Source organism: Dendrobium catenatum, unplaced genomic scaffold, assembly GCF_001605985.2.
Source record: "Dendrobium catenatum unplaced genomic scaffold, ASM160598v2 fragScaff_scaffold_601, whole genome shotgun sequence".
NCBI lineage: Eukaryota > Viridiplantae > Streptophyta > Magnoliopsida > Asparagales > Orchidaceae > Dendrobium > Dendrobium catenatum.
The window spans coordinates 483,994-507,057 of NW_021319063.1; the positions used below are offsets into that span (position 1 = coordinate 483,994).

Sequence of the window (23,064 nt, forward strand, 5' to 3'; positions counted from 1 at the left end):
CTATAAATAGAACTTACTCTCCACAAAAGAGGTTAGGAAGAAATGAGATAATTAAGAAGAGCTCTCTGATATTTTTAAGTCATTATTGTTGAAGATCACCACCAGCTATTGTTGCAAACAACTACCATTGTAATTGATAATTCATATTAAAAATCACAATCATCTCCAGAATACTAATCAGATTTAACTTTGCTGTTAATTATATCAATTCATCTGTGAAAATTTACTTTATATAATCGCAATTGAAAAATCAAATTATGTTGTTGATTGTTAACTGCCCCTTTGTGAATATTTGATTTATATAATCTTCATCAGAGAAAATCATATATTTGTTTAATTTTTTTCTCCTTTAACATTGAAGAAATGAGTATTTTTTATCATTTAACATAAATAATTTTTTAAATGAATTAGATCCCGTGATTTTTTTTATTTTTGAGTTTTTCATATCTATTTAAATATTCTATGAGATAAAATTTTTTCTTTTTCGTGCATAACATATATATTTAAATAATTTGGATAAAAAATATGTCCCATATTAAAATCGAAAAATCGCTCTTAAGCCCAAAGAGGACGAGATAAAATTGAAGTCCTAGCGAAGGTGAGAAAGGAAACGGACAAAACGAAGGGCTTTCATTATTGACCTCGAGGACATAGCGAGCTGGGCTGGTTCTCTTCCTTTCTCAACAAGCCGCGTGGTTTTCGCTCCTCAACCTCCACCTCTCTCTCTCTTTCTCTCTATTTATCTCTTCTTTTCCACGCACAGAAACAGATACCCCGCAACTGCACAACAACACATAAGGAAGTCGGTCGTTTTCCTCATCCTCTCCTCATTCTGCTCTGCATGGGCGATGGCGATCTAGGGTTTGGTTTTATACCTCGGCCTCGCCTCCGTCCCCATATGCGATAGCGGTACTCTCTCTTGGATCACAGCTTTTTCTTCCACATCACTCGTACTGTTCTACCATGTGGTTCCTCCCCTTCTTGCCCAGCGGAAATGCCTTGGTGGAAGCCCTCCTCCTTTTCATCTTCACCGTCTTCCCCGTCTCCGAAGCGTTCCTCGTCTGCCGACTCCTCGCCGCTGAAGGCCACGCGTAGGGAGCTTGGCTTGCTCTGGAGCAAGCGGGGTGACTCACCGAGTCGATTGCAAACGCGGCAGTATAAGCTTCGTACGTTCGACGCCGCGAGCTCCACATCACCTAACAGCCTTGAGTCCTTGACGTACCGGTCGTCGTCATCGCCCGTGCTGCACCCGCACCCGCACCCGCTGCCTTTGCCGGAGTGCTCGCTGAGTAATGGTGGCGGTGGCGTGACCGCAGCAGCTTCTTGTAATGGTGGGTGTGAGAGTTGCCGGCGGCCTTCACTTATGGGGGCTGCAGCTGATTCGGGAGTGGAGGTGGAAGAGGGTTGCGGGGGAGTGGTGGATTGCACGCCTGTTGTTGGGACGGATATGAATGGGGAGAGGGTTCCGGCTGCATCTGGGAGGTATGAAATATTTGTTTTTTGGGTTCCTCTGATTGATGCTTAGTTGACTTTATATTAATATAATGTTTAGTCCTTTCCCTTTACCTTCTTATTAGTTGTAATGATTTTAGGTATTTGAGGTGATCTCGAAATGAAAATTTGGCTTTAATGGGAAAAAAAACATGCTATGTTTAGAGTTTTACTGATTGTTATCAGTGTGTCTTGGAGAGAGAACTGAAGTTTATTCTTTGTGGGCATGTTTACTTCTTTAGTAGTTAAGAAAAGCCTGGGAGTAATTAAAAAAAATGCTTAATATGGAGGAATCAAGTGCAGCAGCATAAAAAAATATTTGTTTGTGAGAGTTCTATCTTTTGTTTTACTAGACGTTTGGAATACCTTGGTTTTGGGGAACTTGACATCGGTTGATTGGAGTTTGACTTGCCTTTCCAAAGAGATCGGAGTTTAGAATTCTATATGATCCTCCCCTTATAATTTCACGGTTGCTATTTAGCACTACCTAATCTGTTGATGTAAGAGAAACTCTATGACCTTATTCTCTACTAAAGAAAATAATTTTTAACTTTGCTGAATGAGTCCGAGGGATTAGCTTAAGGGCTATTCTAACTTTCATCTTTTATTTATTGGCACCTTTGGTGTTACTGACGTTGGGCGATAAGTTTATTTTACCTCTATACCCACTTTTATTAGATTTGTAATGACATGCTAGATAAGCAAGAGTTTCAAAAATTGTTTTTTTTTTTTCATTCCGTTGTTTACTATACATGTTTTTTCTCAGAGGACAGCCTTAGCATAGGTAAGGCTTTGGTATAAATTTTTATCACAAAGGGCTCCCTAGTAGTATTGAGGAATTTTTATTGTAATTTCTATGCAATTGCTGTAGGTCGGCTTTCCCTAACGTTCAGAGAAGTCCAGAGCATTTTGATAATCCGACGAAGAGATATAATTTCAGTAATCATAGGAAGGCAATCCATGATCCAAATTCTGTTGAAAGCATAACCTTCAGGTTAAGCATACCAGCTAAAAGTGCTCCACCAAGCGGCTTCTCAAGTCCTGTGCACAGTCCTCGGAGATTGAGTAATGTAGATGTATTCCCATCTGTCTTCAGTCCTTCAGAAGGGCTTCATTTTTTTTCTGCTCCTGAAGTCTCTTCTATGGATATGATGGTAGGAATGTCCCCCCAAACTTCATCCGAGAAACTTCATGGCAGTCCTGATATATCACCGTCATATAGTCCAACTATCAGAAGTCCTATTCTGAAGTCAAAAAATCCAAGTGCACCTCAATCTCCTCTTCATCCTAAGATTTATTCAGAGAATTCTAGTACATGGCATGACAATAATATGAATTTGAATGTCCACCCACTGCCTCTACCTCCTGGACCTGCTGTGTTGCCACAGCCAAACTTTTCTCATCAAAATGCAAATAAAAATGAGAGTGCTTCAATGACTAGCCAGTGGCAGAAGCAAAAACTAATTGGCAGTGGTACTTTTGGGAATGTTTACAGGGCTACCAATAGGTAGTGAAATGTGCTTCCTGATGGATATTTTCTGTGGTGCTTTGAGAATTTATTTTCTGACCTTGAACAGGCATACTGGCGCTTTATGTGCGATGAAAGAAGTAAATATAATCCCCGATGACCCTAAATCTGCTGAATGTTTGAAACAACTAGAACAGGTTAGCCATTTGTGCTGTATCCAGGTCTTCAAATGCATGTTACTAGTGCATGCTTGGCTTTGCTAAGAAGTAGAAGAATTGCCCTGATTTTGTTGAATTTTTTTTCTGAGGAAACTCACTCATTGACAAGCTTCCTTTGCAGGAAATCAAAGTTCTAAGTAAATTAAAGCACCCAAACATTGTGCAATATTATGGAAGTGAATTTGTGAGTTTTCTAATTGCCCTTGTGATGCTTTGATATTTGCCAACTGCATTTCAATGTTTTTTAATATTTAATGCAGACTGAGGATCGATTTTTCATATACCTAGAGTACGTATACCCTGGTTCAATTGACAAGTATGTTCAAGAGCATTGTGGAGCTATGACAGAATCTGTTGTTCGCAATTTTACTCGTCATATTCTAAAGGGGCTGGCATACTTGCATAGTACAAATAATATCCACAGGTTGCTACTGTTACTGAGAATTTATTCTTAGGGATTTTGGATTATGTTTCTGCATTGTTTTGGGGCAATAGCTTGGGCGCATAATATGGTTCTTCTATATCGAAATTTAAATTCTATTACTATCTTAACTGTGTAATAATTTTTCGTGACCTTCATTTAGCTTACGTTTTGTAATAATGTACTCCGAGCAAATGCATTTTAGAATTAATATTGTTCTGTGAATTTGTTGCCTGCATTGCACTTATGTATAGAAAATTTTGAATTCATGTTTTAAATTAAAGAATGGATTAAAATTTTCATTTGAAATTCAAATGAAGGATATATTTAGAAATTTTGGTGGAGGAATCGAGGAAGTTATTATGTAGGTTATCATGAAAATGTTATGGATAGAATGGTTGGGCTAAAATGTGGACAAAAATAAGATAGTTTCAGCTAACTTTCAAATTGATTTGAATTTTAAATTTAAATATTAAACTTTTAAAAAAAAATTTTAAAATTCGAATGGAAGACATTTTGATGTGGTATACAATGGAAGAAGCAGGTTCACAAGTGGTATAGTTAACGAAGGCAATGTAACAGTAATGGCACTAGCCAAAGTTTGTATTTCATCAACTGAGGAAGTCATCTTCTCGGTAGGGAAGAAATACAAAGAAGGAAGAAACAAAAATAGCAACTAAAAGAAAAGGGAGCAGGTAAGCACAGACCTGCACACGGCTACTTAAGGAAATAAGCTTAGTGGAGCAGCCACTACTAACTAATCCTGGAAATACTTTAGTAAAACTAGTATAATAAATAAACTAAGTTTAAATATTACTTGAAATGGCGCCTAAGGCTTGATGCACCGCATCATTCTCCTCCACCATCAGAAGAATCCGACTCGGATGACACCATGATAGCTTCAGCTGTGTCGGGAGGGTGATACGCAGCAAGATCGCCAATGTTGAAGGTTGATGAAGTATTGTAATGCTTAGGCAAATCCACAACATATGCATTTGGATTGATCTGCTTGATCACTGCATAGGGACCGATTTTTCGGGGACTTAATTTGGAATAAGTCCCGGGCGGGAACCGCTCTCGTCGAACCTTAATCATCACAAGATCTCCTGGTGCAAAAGATCTCTCTCTTCTTTTCTTATCAAAATGCTGCTTGTATTTGGCACTGGATTCTTTCAGTTTGTCCCGAACTTCTTCTAGCATCTTGGCGAATTGCTCTGCGAACTCAGCTGCTGGTCGGCTGTTGCATTTAGGAAGCACGGCTACATCAACAGTGTGATTTGGGTGTTTAGTGTAAACAATCCCAAACGGACTTCGCCCCGTAGAACGGTTCGTCATGCTATTGTAAGCAAACTCGGCTTGTCCCAATACTTCATCCCATTGTTTCGGATTATCCTGCACTACGCACCGCAATAAATTTCCTAACGTTCTGTTGATGACTTCGGTTTGCCCATCCGTTTGCGGATGATAAGCTGAACTCAACTTGATGTCGGTGTGTAGCCGTTTCCACAATTCCTTCCAAAAGTTGCTGACGAACTTTACATCACGATCCGAGGTTAAACTTCGGGGCAGCCCGTGCAATCGAACGATTTCCGCAAAAAAAATGCGTGCCACGTTTAATGCATCAAACGTTTTTTTACAAGACACGAAATGTGCCATCTTGGAGAATCGGTCGACCACGACCATGATCGAATCATGCCCACGTTTAGTTCGGGGTAGTCCCAGTACGAAGTCTAGACTCAAATCTTCCCAAATCGTCTCAGGCGTGGGAAGTGGCAGATATAAGCCTCCGAGTTGTCCGCCGGCCTTGTAACTTTGACAAATGGGACACCGCTCCACAAACCTCATTACATCTCGATGTAAATGTGGCCAGTAAAAGCGAGATTGGAGCTGTAAGTAGGTATTTGTCCGCCCCACATGAGCTGCTAAACCACCACAGTGCACGTCCTTTATTAGTTGTGGTCGCCAAGACGAGTCTGGGATGCAGAGCTGGTTGCGATGAAATAGGAAGCCATATCGAATAGTAAATTCTGTATTCGGCTTGTCCTGTTGGCAATCTTCCCAAGCTGTCTTAAAATCAGGATCGGTGGCGTATAACTCCTTTAGGCATTCTAACCGGTGATCTCTGTCTGGAGTTGGGTAAGCAACAAATGGCGGCGGCTAAGTGCATCCGCAACTACATTCTGCGGTCCCGATTTATGCTTAAGCACGAACGAGAAGCGTTGCAAGAACAGGATCCACCTCGCGTGCATCCTATTAATGTGCTTCTGTTTGTTAATGAATTGCAGCGCGCGGTGATCACTGCACAGGACAAACTCATGCTGCAGAAGATATGGTTCCCACTGCTTGAGAGCACGCACCACAGCATACAATTCCTGCTCATATACGCTCCAATTTTGTGAGAGGGACAAAGCTTCTCGCTAAAGAACTCCACCGGTCGGTTCTCCTGACTTAATACCGCCCCAATACCAATTCCTGACGCGCCTGTGTTAACATGAAATGGCTTCTCAAAGTTGGGCAACACAAGCACTGGAGCTGAAGATAACGCCAATTTGATTTCCTCAAAACTGGTAGTTTGATCAGCACCCCACTGGAAGTGTTTCAGCTTGAGGCAGTCAGTGATCGGTGCCATAATCGTGCTAAAGTTTTTGATGAACCGGCGGTAGAAGTTCGCAAGCCCATGGAAGCTACGGATTTCTGTGAATGATTTCGGAATTGGCCAGTTCGTAATTGCTTCCACCTTCCGCTGATCCACGCGAACACCTGCAGCCGAGATAACAAATCCAAGGAAATAAACTGTAGAAGCAGCGAATTCGCACTTACTCGAGTTCAAGAAGAGCTGATTTTGTTGAAGAACAGAGAAAATTTCAGTCAAATGCACCAGGTGGTCAGCTAATGATGCGCTGAAAACAAGGATATCATCGAAATATACTACGCAGCTGATGTTCAAAAATGGTTTGAGCACCTCCGTCATCAGCCGCATAAAGGTTGAGGGGGCATTGCATAGCCCAAAGGGCATGACACGCCATTCATAAAGACCGTGGCGCGTTTTAAATGCAGTTTTCCACTCATCACCTGGTCGAATTCGGATCTGGTGATAACCGCTTCGAAGGTCAAGTTTCGAGAATACGGTAGCTCCCGCCAGCTTTTCCAACATCTCCTCAATTCTCGGTACCGGGAAGCTGAATTTCATCGTGATTTTGTTGATGGCGCGGCTGTCCATACACATTCGCCAACTCCCGTCTTTCTTTGGGACAAGGAGTGCCGGCACAGCACAAGGGCTGAGGCTCGGTTGAATTAGCTTGTTCTTCAGTAAATCGTCTACAAGTTGTTGCAGAATTTGATGCTCCTTCGGACTCAACCGGTGATGAGGCAAATTGGGAAGTGTGGATCCCGGCACAAAGTCGATTTGATGCTGCAATGAACGGAGAGGAGGTAAAGTATTTACACTCCCATTTAGTACATCTTCGAATTGTTTGAGTAGTGGTTCAACCAACCGTCTGCTGTTAAGATCCTGGCTGGGTGTGGCTTCCCGGATGATTAAAGCAAAGAGTGGCATATCCTTCTCACAGGCAGCTAACAGTCCATTGCCCGTGACTATGTGAAGTGCTGGTCGGACAGTATCAGTTTTGCTGTCTCCTCCCGCGGAATGTGGCAATAGTCGAAGTCGTTTTCCCTTCCATTCCAGAGTATAAGTGTTGGCTCTCCCGTCATAAATAGCGCTAACATCAAATTGCCAGGGTCGACCGAGGATCAAGTGACAGACGTCCATTTCTACGACGTCGCAGACCACCTCACAGGTATAATGTCTTCCAATTGAAAATTGAACGCGGCAGGTCTCGGTGACAGCAATTTCCATTCCTCTTTTAACCCAACTAATTTTGTAAGGCTGTGGGTACTTCGCCGTCTTGAGCTGTAAGGCTTGCACGACCTTTCCGGCAATAGTGCATTTCGTTTTAAATATGGCATGCCGCTGAGAATCCATGGTCTTTCGAGGAGCCAAGAGTAATTTCTCCAGTACACAAACCAACGGCTCCCCTTCATCGTCGAGTACGTCCTCCACTTCCTCTTCTTCTTCTCGCTGATCCAATTCATCTTCCCCTTCTCCCTCAATGAGTTGCAATTGTTGGCGGTTGGGACACTCGTTAGACTTGTGTCCTGGCTGAAAACATCGAAAGCATTTGAGTCCTTGAGGTCGTGGATACGGGTTATCTTTTGCGGGAAATCTGGGCTTCACTGGAGCTTTAGGATCGGAATTGGACTTAGGCGATTGAGACAAGCCGCTATTATCTGGTAATAACGGAGTCTTGCGCACACCCGAACTTGGCTGCTTAGTTAAGTCGACAGCCTCCACAGTCTGTCTACGATTCGAACCACTTCGCATATGACGGCTCAACTGAATTTCCGCCTTGAGGGCGAAATTTACTGCCTGTGAGAGCGACCAAACTGAGTTCAATTCCAGTTTGTCTTGAATGCTTTCCCTCAGTCCGCCGATGCATCTTGCTACCAGTTGGTTGGTCGTCTCGTTCAAATCATTCCTTGCGGATAAACTGTAGAACTCCTCTGTATATTCGCTCACCGAGCGGTTGCCTTGAGTGCAGTGTTGATATTTTAAGTACAACATTTGTTCATAGTCAGTTGGAAGAAAATGTCCCCGCAACAACTGCTTCATCCTCAACCAGCTGCGTACAGGTCCGCGTCCCTCCCGCCGGCGGCATTGCAATAACTGTGACCACCAAGCACTAGCTCCTCCTTTAAGTCGACACGCCACATACTTGACCTGTTTTTCCGATTCAATCTCCATATAGTCAAAGAAATTTTCTACTGACCTCTCCCAATCGAGATAGTCCTCGATGTGCAGCCTTCCATCAAAGAACGGAATGTCCAACTTCACCCGGAATTCTCCCTGGTGCCGGTCTCGCGCATTATACCGCCGAGGACGACGGTCTCCAAGTTCCGCATCCGAATCTGAAAATCCTTCCGGCATAAGACTTCCTCGATCCTCCTCCGAGTCTGAGAACTCCGGAAGCAATGTTGGTCGTCGTCGACCTCGAATCTGATATCCCCTGTTTTCTTCAACCGGTGTGATGATCGGTGGTACAGGTCTTCCCGTTCGCAATGGTATTTCTCCCATTCGCGCCACAGGCGGTTCACGACGAAACGCAGCGGTGAGACGCTCCACCGCCGCTGCTATTTCATCCAACCGTTTCTCGACTCCAGCGTGCGCAGCCCAAAGCGCCTCCAGACTTCGGTTGTCCTCGCTCGTCGCACGCTTGCTGGACTCTGCCATCTCTCCAAGCCGCTGGCTCTGATACCAAACTGATGTGGTATACGAAGGAAGAAGCAGGTTCACAAGTGTTCGAGCGAGAGGTAGGGCTGGGGTATCCGAGCGTCGAGCGTTGTTTCCCGCGTCTGGAGCCCGGATCGAGTCTTCTCCTTCTGGACAGGAGAGAACGTCGACCGCGCCTGGTAGTTCCGAGCGCTGGATCAAGGTGCTCGCCGTCCGCCGTCCGTTCCTTCGTTCGGATATGCTCGGACGTTCAGCTCTTAGCGGGAGTCTCAACTTCTTTGGCCTTCCTCTCAGATCGGAAGTCCCGATTGGTGCTTCGACTCGTGCACGGGTCGGCACGATCAAGCTTCTTCTTTTTCTCTTCGTCCTTCGACTATCTAGGATCGTTCTCGGACGGCAATTAAGGCCGTTGGCTCTGATACCATGTTAAAATCGGGAATTTGAGAGGGAAAAGCTTGAATTTTATTAAGCAATCTACTCCCTATTTATAGATCTATACAAGGTGTATCAATAAGGAAGGGTAGAATATGATTTAGAGTAAGAACCAGGAAGATAACTCAAGATATTAACAATGAAGTTTCTTAACTAAACTGAGGAAAGAAGAGAAAGAACCTCATTGTTTAAGAGAAAAAGTGAGCAATTGATCCCATTCCCCCTAGAGGGGATGACAATGAAAGGCTATACCTTTTATAATCAATAATCTCTAATTACAATGAATCTAGCACTTACTATTTGTAATAATAACTATAGTCTTCTTGGATAACCTTATTAACAAAATATTGACAAGCAAGTCCAAAAATGATCAAGAAATATTTTACCTTTGAAAATTGAGAAAGTAATATACGAGTACAAATGGCATATATATTGATACAAGTAAGATTCCATTCTGAAAACTGTAAGTAGGCTTCTTTGTACATCACATATAATTAAATGCATGCCATTTTTGGTTTATGAGTTAGTCCAAAGTTATTGTGGCTTGCCCCATTATGTATAAATCAAATTTTTCTGATTATTTAAGTTCCTAAAGTTCTAATTAAAGATAAATTGATCAAAGCACAAATATGTGATTAATGGCTCTCCCAAGTCCTAACAGAAAAAAAAATGATTCTAAGGCTAATTTGTTCAAGTTAATATACAAAACTTTTTCCTCTGGTTTATACTTTTGTCTTTTTTGATGATGTAAGCATGGTATTCGCTGCCTTATATTCAGTCTTAATTAAATTGGTTGGGATAAAGTGAATAAAGAACCAAAAGAGCTGAAAGATAAGAAAATGATAATTTAATGGGCAAATTTTCAAATAAATAGATTAGTGAATAGCACGTTATTGGAATACCAAGTACCCACATAAGTTCAACAATCAATCTGTGTTTCTTGAAATGCTCAACAGGTACAAAGTATTCGAGGTTGGAAAAAGTTGATGGGCTTTTGTTTATGAGTATAAAATCATTCCTTTCATGGTCATATGTATTGCTGAAGTTATTCCTTTATGTTGGGTTTTGTTTGTGTAAATTTTCAGTCTATTAATGTAGATTCCGTTGATGAAACTTGTCAGCAAGCTGAATTTACCTCATATGTTGGTTCTGTTTAGTATAAAGTTAATATTTCTCATGATGTCACTTCTATCTGAGTCTTTTATCTTCTTCTGCTTGAATGTCAGATTGTCAGTTGTATGAACGACTTGCTAAATATAAGTTTGTCATTTTTATCAATTCCTCCAATTAGTCATGGTTACTGAAGTGTTATATTTTTACAAGAATAGTTGGCATGTCGCCATTTTGCAAGTTTTGATGCATTAACTTATTTGTTTCTCAGAGACATCAAAGGGGCAAATTTACTTGTTGATGTTAATGGTGCAGTAAAACTTGCAGACTTTGGGATGGCAAAACATGTGAGTTGGGTTTTTTGAATTGCTAAGTGATCAATGATGTTGTCTTATCTTGTAAAGTTGCTTGCTTTTAATTTTTGACAAATTGTTGAGGCAGCTATATGTGGTGCTATGGCAAATGAGATGCAAGGTCATATAAAATATCACTCATTTGTTTATTCCTCTAATCCTTTTGAGTATTGTTTGCTAGCATGGTTTTTGGCATGTATACTGGAATTCTAATTCAGGCCTTTACAGAAATTGGAAGTTCCCAGTCCACTGGGCATACAAATTTTTGTAATCATCATTAAAGCGAATCTGAGCTAATTTGGATTATGGTGTAAGAGAAGAATTATGTGAATTCATAATACTTGCTTCTGCATGTGAATGCTGATTTACTTGGATAATCTGGACATTTGATGCAATCTAGAAAATATTAAAATTGCAAACTAACGACTTCATTTCCTTAAAACATAGATAAGCACAGGTAGAACAAAACAATACTATTATATTCTACAATAGCTTAAACAAACACAACCACACCTTACAACTTCAAATAAAAGGACACAACACCTTACAACTTCAATAAAAAAGACACAACAACGCCATACGACTAATCAAAGCTTCGAGAAGAAAGATATAAGTGGGATGAGAACCGTGGAGAGAAGAAGAAGATAGAAGTATGAGAAGAAGTTTTAGAAGATAGGGAGGTAGAAGAAAATAGCTCGCAAACTATTTAAACCCGCATGTTTCACTTTCCAAATATTCTTCACAATTCACTCTCACTAAACTCTAAAGGAAATCAACCACCTTATATAGGACAAGATGGAGAAAAAAAGTATAAATGCTCTCCTTAATGATCCACCCAAATCAACCAATAGAATAAAACCAAAACAACCCACTTAATGAGAAATAAAAATACTGTAGCAGGAATCAACAACGAACAATTCACAAAAAACCAACATAGGGAAAAATGGAGCCAACATAGGGAAGACCAACAACCAATTATGAAAAGACAAAACAGCCACATTGGAAGATCAAACAACCACATGGGAAGACCAAATAGCCACAAAAAATCCCTCTAAATCAGCCCCTACCTTGACTGTATTAATCTCCCATGGTGGAAGAATCTCATCCCCTGATGAGAATTCCTCATAACTTTCATGATGTTCTGAATGCGCTATTTCTAATGGGAGATCTTCCTTTTGAATTAGAATTTTGGCTTGTTGAATAAACTACCCTTAGAACAACCTAGAAAGATAACCTCCCATGCAAATCTGAAAATTAGAGAATGATGCTCAAAGGAAAAATCTTCTTTAATCCAAGTGCAGTCAGTCAAGGGATGTCCACCCCATTTAACTAGGAACCGTTTGTGCACATTACGCCTTGTCTAGGTAGTTCGGATGTCCAGAACATCATCAATGTGATCATCTTTGGTATGAATTGGAATAGTAAGGGTCAAGGTCTCTATGTCTACTAAATCAGTTGGTTCTCCCTCATATGTAGTAAGATCGACCACATGAAACATAGGGGAAGTTCTAACGGAAGGTGGAAGATCCAGCAGGTAAGCATTTGTTCCCAAACTTCATAGCATTCGGTAAGAACCAAATTTCGTTCAACTTAGTTTGCTAAATGTACCCATGGGAAAGAGCTGTCGTCGAAAGGAAGCCATAACTAAGTCCCCCTCTTGAAAATAACACTCTCCAGTGTTTGTCAGCAGCTGTTTTGTATTTAGTATTTGCCATACGGTGTTTTTCTAGGATCTAACGTTGGACCGATTGAATATGATAAACAATTTTAGTAGCTTCAGCACTGATTCTACAAGGAATCGGTATTGAACATCAATTTATGATGTGGGGAATAGGTTGGCCATAAATAATTTTCAACGGATTTTTCTAGTAGATCGGTTAAGGGATTTGTTATAAACAAATTCGGTTTGGGATAAAATCAAATCCCATTGAGAAGGTCTTTCTCTAGCAAGACACCTATGCAAATTTCGTAAACTTCAGTTTGTCCATCCATTTGTGGATGATATGCACTATTGAATTGGAGAGTAGTCCATAATTTTGACCAAAGTGTTCTCAAAAAATGACTTAAGAATATAGTATCCCTATCAGAGGTAAAAGTTCTTGGTATGACTAACAAGTTTAATATTAAATTGTTACAGAGCTAATGATTGTATTAAAATGATTCGAAGTGGGATTCAATTAAGGAATCACCAAAGGGATGAGATTTTGACTATTTTGCTAAACCAATTATAGTTATTTGAACAAGCAAAATCACATGAGCATTGAAATAAATGAAGTTAAAGATCGACTTAATACTTTGTAAGCAGATCAGCTTCTCTTGCAAGAAGCATACAATGATTAGCTTTAATAAGGACTCATTAAAAATATTGTTAGAAGACAAAAAAATCACTCTATAAGAAATTATCATGATAAATATTATATCGATCATGCCAATCATGGATGTCAATTTTAAAAAATTGACAAAAATATAATTAGGAAAGTTAAAATTGCTGCATCTAACTTTAATGGGAGAATAGTTACCGAGGCTTTTTTGGTTGGGTAATGGATGTAGATAACTTCTTTGATTAACAAATGATGTCTAATGAACGACAAGTTTTATGAAAGCAAAACTAATTGGACAAGCTAAGTTGTACTGGATGTTGGTCAAGCCTAGATCCTAGCATTGCTACTTTGCCTGAGCTGAAATTATTTCTAAAAGAAAAATAACAACCCTTTTCTTATCGGTCTCAACTGCTCAATGAATTTAATTCATTAACACAAGGAATAAAGACTGTCATTGAATAATTGAATAAGTTTGAAGAGTTAATGTTATGTTCTAAAATAAGAGAGAATTAAAAAATAATACTTTTTAGGTTAGATTTGAGTTGAGACTTGAGCTTAAAAGAGAAATTAAACCTAATGTTAAATTGTTAATTTAATTGAGAAGGCTTTTCAACTTGCCTTGGATTTTGAAGAGCTGCAAAAAAATTTTGCGTGCATCAAAAGAATGATGTGGTCCTAACAAATTAAGAAATCTTGATATTTTTAGAAGGAATATGCTTTTAGAAAGGAGAGTATAGTTGGGGGAGTAATTTATGCCTTGTAGACTTGTAGTTGTTTAATTGAAGAAAAAATTGATTGAGGGTATATTTATGCCTGAGATTGGTAGACTATCTGAAATTAAAGAATTGTATCATGATAAGCTTCCTGTTGAATTCTCCACTTTGGGATATGCATGTTGACTTGATGCTTGGATCATCATTATCAAATATATCACATTATAAAATGAATCCTATTGAACATGTTGGGTTTAAAACTTATTACTTGAACTGCTTAGTAAAAGATTTATTAGGGATAGTATCAGTCTGTGTTTTTTCCTACATAATATATCTTAAGAATCACAATTGTTTATGTATGTGGATAGTCAAACAATTAATATGATTACCATTACATATTGATTTTAAATACCTAAATTAGATAAATTATATATGATGAATGAAGCTATTATTTTCTCAAAAGATTGATCTATAGATTCGTTACTATTAAGTGAGTTATGAATGGAGCTATTATTTTCTCAAACAATTAATATTGACTTATTACCATTAAGTTAATGTGTCATACTTTAAATCTATGTCAAAGAGTTATATGGAGCATGGGTTATGGCGTGATACTAATATTTCTCAAAATCAATTTGGATTCATGCTGGGTAGGTTTACTATGGAAGCCATACATTTATTGAGAGGTTTGATGGAGAAGTATAGAGAAGGATGATCTACATGTGATATTTATTGATTTAGAGAAAGCATATGATAAAGTTCCAAGAGAAGTGTTATGGAGAGTTCTAAAAAAGAAAGGGGTTAATAATGCTTATAATCAAGTTATTAAGGATATATATGCACGAGATGCTACTTGTGTTCAAGCACAAGGTGGTTTGACCAAGTATTTTCCTATTTCTATTGGATTACATCAAGAATCAGCCTTAAGCCCATATCTTTTTTGCTTTAGAAATAGCTGTTCTCACTAGACATTTGCAAGAGGTTGTAGTCTGGTGTATGCCTTTTGTGGATAATATTATAACTATCGAGAGAATTGAAGGTAACTTGAATTATGGAGGTTAACCTTAGTGTCAAAAGGCTTTTCGTTTGAGTATATCTAAAATTGAATATATGAGTTTAGTTTTCAAAATAATAGTTCTAGTGGGGATATTGTGACTTGGGTAATCAAGTTATTAATAAGAGTAAATATTTTAGTTATCTTGGGTCTATTGTTCAGAGTGATGGGCAATCAAATAGGGATATTTTTAGTATAATTCAAGTTGGATGGTTGAAGTGGAGGAATGTGTCAGGCTTGTTGTGTGATAAAAAAAGTTCTCCTCAAACTTAAGGGAAAAAAATCTATAAGATGATTGTGAGACCTGTAATGCTTTTTGGTACAAAATGTCGATCATTCTTTCTTTATTTAAGGTATTAGTAATTACAAAATCACAAGTTAGAAACAAATCTAATATGGTTCTATCACCTTCATTAATTGCTCCAAAATCATAACTATCATGAATGTTTTTAAATTCTTCTATCACTCTACCGACATGTTCGATTTAGATGAGAATTTGACTTTTAACCGGACACAATGGCGAAAAGAATTCATGTAGCCGACCCCACATAGTGGGACAAAGGCTTGATGTTGTTGTACTCTACCGACATGTTCATTTAAATCTCTTCCAATAAAATCTCTTTGTTCAACAAGAGGTATCATTTGTGTATATTCTTTTAAGTCATTTCAAATTTTTTAATTTTGAACATATATCTAAACCTCTTTGAGGAGTAGAACTCGTTATGATATTAATAAACTTAGCATAAACAATAATTTTTAGAGCTATAATTCCATCTCCAAATCTATTAATTTTTACAATATTATCATTCAAACTCGTATCTATATGTACACTACCCCATATCTAGTACGATTCCTACCTAAATACCATAGTTTAAATTCTAAACGAATAATCTCCTTAGTTTTTCTTCTAGGCCATTCAATTTCTTGAACATACAGAATATTTATCTTCCTATAAATCATAATATCTATTAATTTCATTAATTTTCCGGTAAGAGATCTTATATTTTAAGTTCCTATTCCAATTTGATTTTTATGGACTAACTTCTTTGCTCTTACCCGTCCATGATGTTGGAACTTTTGCTTATTTAACATTGCACTCGGGTGTCGGTGTAGTGGTTTTTACACACCTCTCACTGTATTCAGCCTATACAACTAGGGAATACCCTAACATTAACCCAATGTATTAAATAATTCATGTCATGATTGTTCGACAAATTTTACACTGACTGCCAACTACCTAATGCAATCCTTTACTTTTCTCATCCAGGGCTTGAGACCCGACAACAGTAGGTTATATATCAAGCTGATGTTGGTAGAAAATGTTGTAATTTCAGAGCATGTACAAAGATATGAATGCATATGTAGAAGCACCTGGAGATTGGAGAGAGAGACCTAAGTTTAGTGTGATGTAATGGGAGCAACTGATTTTGACAAGAAGTCTATACCATAGATCCCACCTTTAAAATGACTACGAATAATTGATTAAATGTTATGCATGTTTCGGTGGTGGTTAGATGTATTACTGATGCAGGGCTACATACGAATGCAATGTTTTGTAAGGATTTGCACAACTCTTGATTAGAATAACAATGAAGAAACCATTAGCGTTTTAAAACAACAAATAAAACGAGAAAGGGGTCACACCCGCTTAGGCTAAATCACATAACCAGAGATTTGAAAAGCTTTTAAAATAAATTAGTAAACAACATTATGCCAGAATAGTAGTTTCAATAAAATCTCTAATCTAACAACGAGGATTAATAAGTACGGAGGCACATTCAAAACCCTACGTTTACTAAGCTTAGCAGAAGCATGGAGAATTGTCCTTCGTGACTACAATCAAGCACAAGATAAAGTTAGATTTATGAAATATGTTGAGAGGGGGAAAGTAGAACCTTTTGTCAAGGATCGGTGGAGATCCTCCACTCAACGCCTTCAAACTACTCGTCGATTGCTTCCACCAAAGTATCCAGGATGCTCTCAATGTAGTCCTCGACGGTGTGATCGACCCTTGTATTAACGTCAAAGAAAGTGGATTGGAGGATCTACGAAACTGTCTTCGTCATAGGTGAGGCCGTATTCAGTCTCCGGATCCGCCATTCATAGGTGCTCGGTTGCAAAACTCTTCACAACTTGATGGTGAACTTGAAGATAGTTCAAGAGAAAGAAGTTTCTCTTACAATTTGAAAGGGGGAAGAGCCGGGACAAAAATCTGAAATAAATTTCAGACTTTTGTAAATTGGGGAGAGGAACATAGGATAGAAATTATCAAATCCTAAATTCCGGGAGAGAGTTAGTGAGGGAGAGAGGGATTGGATAGAAATTATCAAATCCTAAATTCCGGGAGAGAGTTAGTGAGGGAGAGAGGGATTGGAGAGAGAGAGGGGTGGGTAGGAGAGAGGGGCCGGCGGTTTGCAGAGGAGGTGGGGGTTTAATTTGTTTCCTAAAGAGAGAACTCTTTTTGGAAAGAAATTAAGTAGAAGGGGGAAGAGGGAATTTCGGCCAAGAGAAAATTTAGGGGGATTTCGAATTATTGCTTAAAGCAAGGATGGGGTTTTAGGAAATATTTCCTAACCCAAGCCAAGGGGGGCCGACGGCATTAATAGGGAGGGAGGAGATTTGGGAGGTGATGTGGGGTTAATTAAAGAGGCTAGAGGAATTACGAAAGTAATTAAATAAATCCAATTTGAATTTGAAATTCAAATGAATTTAATTTAAGAACTTTCCTAAAATAGATTTGATAAATTAGGAAAGATTTTGAATTTCAAATCAATTAAATTTGAATTTCAAATCTATCCAAATTTGAATCAATCTAATTTAGGAAACAAGGCTTGGGGGAAGAGGGGCCACGGGTGGGGTGTGATCCGGTGGGTGGGGCGGGTTCCGGCCGGATGGGGCTTGGGTAAGGTGGCTGGCGGTTAGTAGGGAAAATTTGTGGCACTCGATTGGGGAGGAGATGATGGCGTGAGATGTATACGGCTTGGATGCGACGATGTTGAGTAGTGGTGGCGGAAGGGGAAAGACAAAAGAAAAGTAGAAAACCACGAACACGGCCGTCTCCAAGGTTGGTGGGTGATCCGGTCTCCCTCCCCTAGGGATCTCTCCAAGAACTCTCAAATGCTCTCAAAACATAAGTGTAAGAAAATCTCATAATAATCTTTCATTAATTAAAAACAATATGCAAGGGGCTATAAATAGCCTAGTACAAGAGACTCAAAATAAAAGACGAACATGCCCTCGGGGCTTACATACGACATCCCTTTACTATAAGGGTACAACGGGAAATAAAATAAAACAAATACATAAATAACCATAACATGAATCAAAAATACAATGGCTCGATTATGGTCGTAGATCGGCGGCCACGCCTCTGATAAACCTTTCACAATCTGATGTCCCTATCAATTACTTATGTCTCTTCTTGTGCTTGTTTATTGTCTGTTAAAGGTAACACTATATATTGGTGAACTAGAGAAATCTAGCAATAATGATTGCGTAGTGACTTGTCATATATTCTGGCAAAACTTCATGAATCAAGAATATGCAAAGTTGGATTTGCTCACAAGAATTCCAATAACTTGCTGAAAGTACATGCCATTACAGAATTCATGTTTTTCCCACATGAAATGTGTTATTTATTATCCTATTCCTATATATGTGGAAAGGATCTAGTTTTGTGTGATGCATACTGCATGATGTTCAGTGTTTTTTTTTATGAAATTACTTTTGTTTATTACTCTTATTATTTCACAATTGTTTGAGTTATGGGAAATGGATATTTAACTAGTAGAATTCTCTTTATATGATTCTTCAGTTATGCTTCTTTGACATGCATGGTTCCAATTTTCTTTGGCTTTCATTGTCTTTTTTCCAGTTAAGTAGGGCTGCACCGGCACTTTCCTTGAAGGGAAGTCCATATTGGATGGCTCCAGAGGTATTTTATTTTCAGATTTGAAATTCATTTCTTATTGCATCTAATTATTAGAGTATGAATATTCACTTTTTTTCTTTTTTCCAAAAATTAAGGGAAGTTCATAACTCGTTCTAGTATATGTGACTGCCAGAACAACCATTTCTATTTCTTAGTCAAACCGATACTAATTGTCATCCTTATAGGATCTCTTTGGCAAAAAAATTTTAGCGGCCCTGCCTATTGAATTTCAGGTTCAATAGTTGATTCAAAATTCAAAAGATTTTGAGATTCTGAAAAGTTTGAAATCTTACGTATCAAATTTTGCATTTAACGAGAGGTTCCAAAACTTGAAGAATTTTACATATTTTGAGGTCTCTCGATTATTTGTATGTGACCCATTTAAGCCTAGAGTATCACAAATATCTAATTTAGTCCCTCAATTATATCAAATTGATCCCAAATGATCTCTCATATAGAAATTTATAAAAATTGGGATATAAAATTAATCACAAATTTGTCCCTTGCCTATACAAAAGTGATCCCAATTTTGTCTTTAAGGAAATATTTTGGATTAATTTTGTTTAGTCAAGAGACTAAATTTGAGAAATGTAATATTTTGGAACTAGATTGGCCGTAGAAAAATAGTTAGGTTTTTATTTTGGGCTTTTTCCATTTTAACTACCGGATAGCCCAAATATTAATCTTAATATTGTTCTGGTTTATATATCAAGAAGTTTGCATTGCTATTTCTTTGAGGGAGGTCAAGTTTTGCTGTGCATTGTTTTTGGGACGTGGTATTGTTGGAACAACCTAGGCATTGGATGAGATTGGAGGAGGGAATACTCTAAATAGTTGGTGTAATTTTTATGAAAGAATTGAGAAGCATGCCACTGTCGCCATTGTAGTTCCTGATATAAATGGATATTTTTGTCAAAATTAAAAAAAAAAATGATAGCCATCATCTTAGTCTGTCATTTATGGTGATTAGAATTACAAGGCTTTTTTGGTAAGAAAACTCATTTCTTTACGGTGTATCCGTGTTATCACAAAAACTTTCACTTGGTATCATAACTTAACTTTCTATGGTTAGAAAATTGATTGATTTACTTTCAATATTTATTCGTAATTCTTAATTGTTTGCGTTCTGTTGATTGACCTTGAGATTGTTGGGTTTCAATTATTGTTGGTTAGTTTGTTAGTGCTGGGAGGAGAGCTGTACCTCTTATAATGAGCAAAAAGAGCTTCTGTGTCTATGACTTTTTTTATTGACATTGATAATCCTGATAAAGCTCCAGGAGAATTATTGTTTCACCATTTTAATTATTTATTCTAGAATATGCTATCTTCATCATCTGAAGTTTTGCTCCACCTGATTATGCAGGTTGTACAAGCTACAATGAGCAAGGATGTTGGTTATGATTTTTCTGTTGATATTTGGAGCCTGGGTTGCACTATCATTGAAATGTTTACTGGAAAACATCCTTGGAGTGGACTTGAGGGGGTAATCCTTCTCCACTATGAACCCAAAACTTGAATTTCTAGTGAAGTCGCTTGGTTCATGCAACTTCAACTGATGAATTCTCTGCAACTTGAAATTTTTAATGAAGTCTACATATTGAAATTTAACTTGCAGAAATATGCTTAATAAATATTCATATATTAAATACACTATTTTTTAATGTCATAATTTAAGAATTTGGACCTTTTAGTGAACTGGGTTCAAGAACCTACGTTGCTAAGGTTTGCTTTCAAATTTGTTGTAGTTGGAATTTTTATTTTTGCATTATATAATGATATATGCATGTTCTGCTTGGCATAACTGTCCTACTGCAAAAATGCAAATTAACGATGATTTTCTTGAATTATTTTTTAGACTCGGTGGAAAAGCCTTGTAACTTCAGGAAGAGGAGAAGAGGGAAGGGTCAGATGGGATTTTAGAAGAGAGAAAGGGCGAGGGAATGTGTGTGTGTGTGTGTGAGAGAGAGAGAGAGAGAAGAGCAGAAAAATGAGTAGGTTTGGTGAGTAACTAAAGGTTTTCATTCAAAGCATAATGAAAATACAATACCATAGCCTTTTATAGATGTTAAGGTATCTGAAACCATGCTCAAAATGCTTGTCTAATAAGGACTTAATCTGTATTTATTATATAAACTAAATATGAAACATAAAATGAACATGCTTATATGTAAAATGGCACATAACTATTCGCTCAGAAAAATTTTAGACGCAAACCTCACTCTCACAAGTTTAAGGTTCTTATTTTCTCAAGGTAGATTGAATTTTAAATTAACTAGATTTCCTCTGAGAGATGTGTAAGTCTTTATTTAGATCTATGTCCTATTTCTTTTGAGCGCAAGCCCTCATAATTTAATTACCCATTTTAACGTGTAGAAGAGCACTCTCGATTAAGGATGAAATTATGTTTTGTTAATATATGAAGTGCATATGTGTGCATAATAGTATGTGAATGTTCTAAACCCTGGTTGTGAGGGATGAAGGTAGACTCGATCAAGATATCATGGTTCTGTCATCCCAAGAATACCGTAGGGTTCAGTCTACCAACACTAGCAATCATTGATTGCAGTGTCGATGAAATTTGATTAGTAGTCATGTGTTACCTCCTCTCAGGGATCCCGACTATATTGAGGTTGATATATATATTAGTTATTTAATTTGGGTAGGGACTTATGACTTTAATAGAAGTTGCCCATAATTTTGGTTTGAGTTGGGTCTTTGATAGGAATTACTTGAGTTCTCAAGCAAACCTACTGTAAATTGGAGAAAACAACGAGAATAATGCAAAATCTGGGCGAAATCAGTACCAAAAGCATATATTGCGGTAGGAAAATCAAAGCCGAACAATAAAAATAGCAAGAGACAATTGATCCTCTATTCGAGAGGATGATCGATCTCTCCCAAATCTCTAGACGACGCTAGAGCCCAAAGGAAAACTTAAATCTAGGAGATCTCAAATCAGCCAAACTCCATATGCCCTAACCCTAGGAAAACAAAGTATTTAATTCATGCAAATCAAAAGGAAATCCCTAAACAGTCCCTACATTCAAATTTCACTCCCAAATCCCTCAAAAAATCCTTCCTAAAATGGCTCCCGTGGACCTGCAGCTCACACGGCATTCGCAGCCGGCGGAGAAAACTCCGTTGTTTTGTGTCTGAGCCGGTCCCACGTGGACCGGTCCACTGGACCGGTCTAAGATTACTCCCATTTCGAAGATCCACCTTGTCCTCAAGGTGGAGATATGCTCGTGTTCCGGTGGAGGTGGCCATCCTTGAGGTGGCAAAAAATCCTTACCAAATTACTGAATTAGGGGTTGCCCTGAAAGAGAAACATCCCCTCCTCTAACCTGATCACATCCAGCTTGTGTAGTCCCACCCGATAAGCTTCCCCCACCTCTTGTAGGCCCCTAACCATGGTCTTAAGTAATACCATGGCTTTGGATAGCCCTGTATCTTCTCTTATAACCACCATTCTCCCATCCACCATTAATTCCATCGTGAATGCTCTTCAATTGTCCTTGGTTTTCCCCAAGATTTGCAACCATTTCATTCCCAGGATGACATCAGTACTTCCTAACTCTAGTGGAAGAAATCCTCCCTTACCTGAATCCTATGGATGGTCAACACCACTCCTCTGCAGATCCCTTGGCCTTTCTCCACCTTCCATGTACCCATCATCACCCCATAACAACAGGTGTCCACCAATTTCACTCCCAGTTGGTTGACGACCTGAGTGAAAATGAAATTATTGGTATCCCCACTTTCAATCAAAACAACCACCTCCATGCCTACTATTTCTCCCTTCACATTTATCGTATGATTCGAAGTGAATCCTATTACTGAATTCAGGAAATCTCAGTCAAATCCAAATGCAACTTCTCCTCCATCTCTTCCTCTAACTCCCTCTCACCTCCCTCCACAGTTTCCTCGTCATCATAGACGGTGAGAACCTGAAGAGTTCGGTCCTTGCATCGATGTCCTGGCATATACTTCTCCTCGCATCTGAAACACAATCCCTTTTCCCTCCTCTCCTGCATCTCATTCTCTGTCAACCTCTTGAAATTTTTCCCACTCCCTCCTCCTACTGGCTAATCCCTGGTGGTCTCATTAATGTTGCCTGATGCAGGCCCCTTGGGTGTTAGAAGAGTGGTCGTCGTCCTGTAAGAGCCTCCTGAGCTGTTGCTCCTAGCTTCCTTCTCTAGATTCTTCTGATTTTCTACCAGCTGGGCCAACTTCATGGCCCCTCCCAAGTCACAAGGCATCAAAAC

The 23,064-nt window shown here is 38.6% G+C and overlaps 1 protein-coding gene across 3 annotated transcripts in view; it reads left to right on the forward strand.

Moving 5' to 3' along the window:
* The first annotated feature begins 600 nt into the window (after positions 1-600).
* LOC110116282 (mitogen-activated protein kinase kinase kinase 5) overlaps positions 601-23,064 on the forward strand; it is a 28,176-nt gene continuing 5,712 nt past the window's right edge. Inside the window, exons 1-9 of one of the 3 annotated variants that reach the window (XM_020849798.2) lie at positions 603-1,482; positions 2,363-2,556; positions 2,650-2,998; positions 3,069-3,156; positions 3,299-3,361; positions 3,438-3,601; positions 10,699-10,774; positions 18,743-18,802; positions 20,163-20,282. In XM_020849798.2, the coding sequence (XP_020705457.1) occupies positions 995-1,482; positions 2,363-2,556; positions 2,650-2,998; positions 3,069-3,156; positions 3,299-3,361; positions 3,438-3,601; positions 10,699-10,774; positions 18,743-18,802; positions 20,163-20,282 (1,602 nt within the window). In that variant the 5' untranslated portion in view covers positions 603-994. Of the gene's footprint in view, positions 1,483-2,362; positions 2,999-3,068; positions 3,157-3,298; positions 3,362-3,437; positions 3,602-10,698; positions 10,775-18,742; positions 18,803-20,162; positions 20,283-23,064 lie in introns of all 3 variants that reach the window. The other 2 variants (XM_020849799.2, XM_020849797.2) reach the window with 2 other exon arrangements.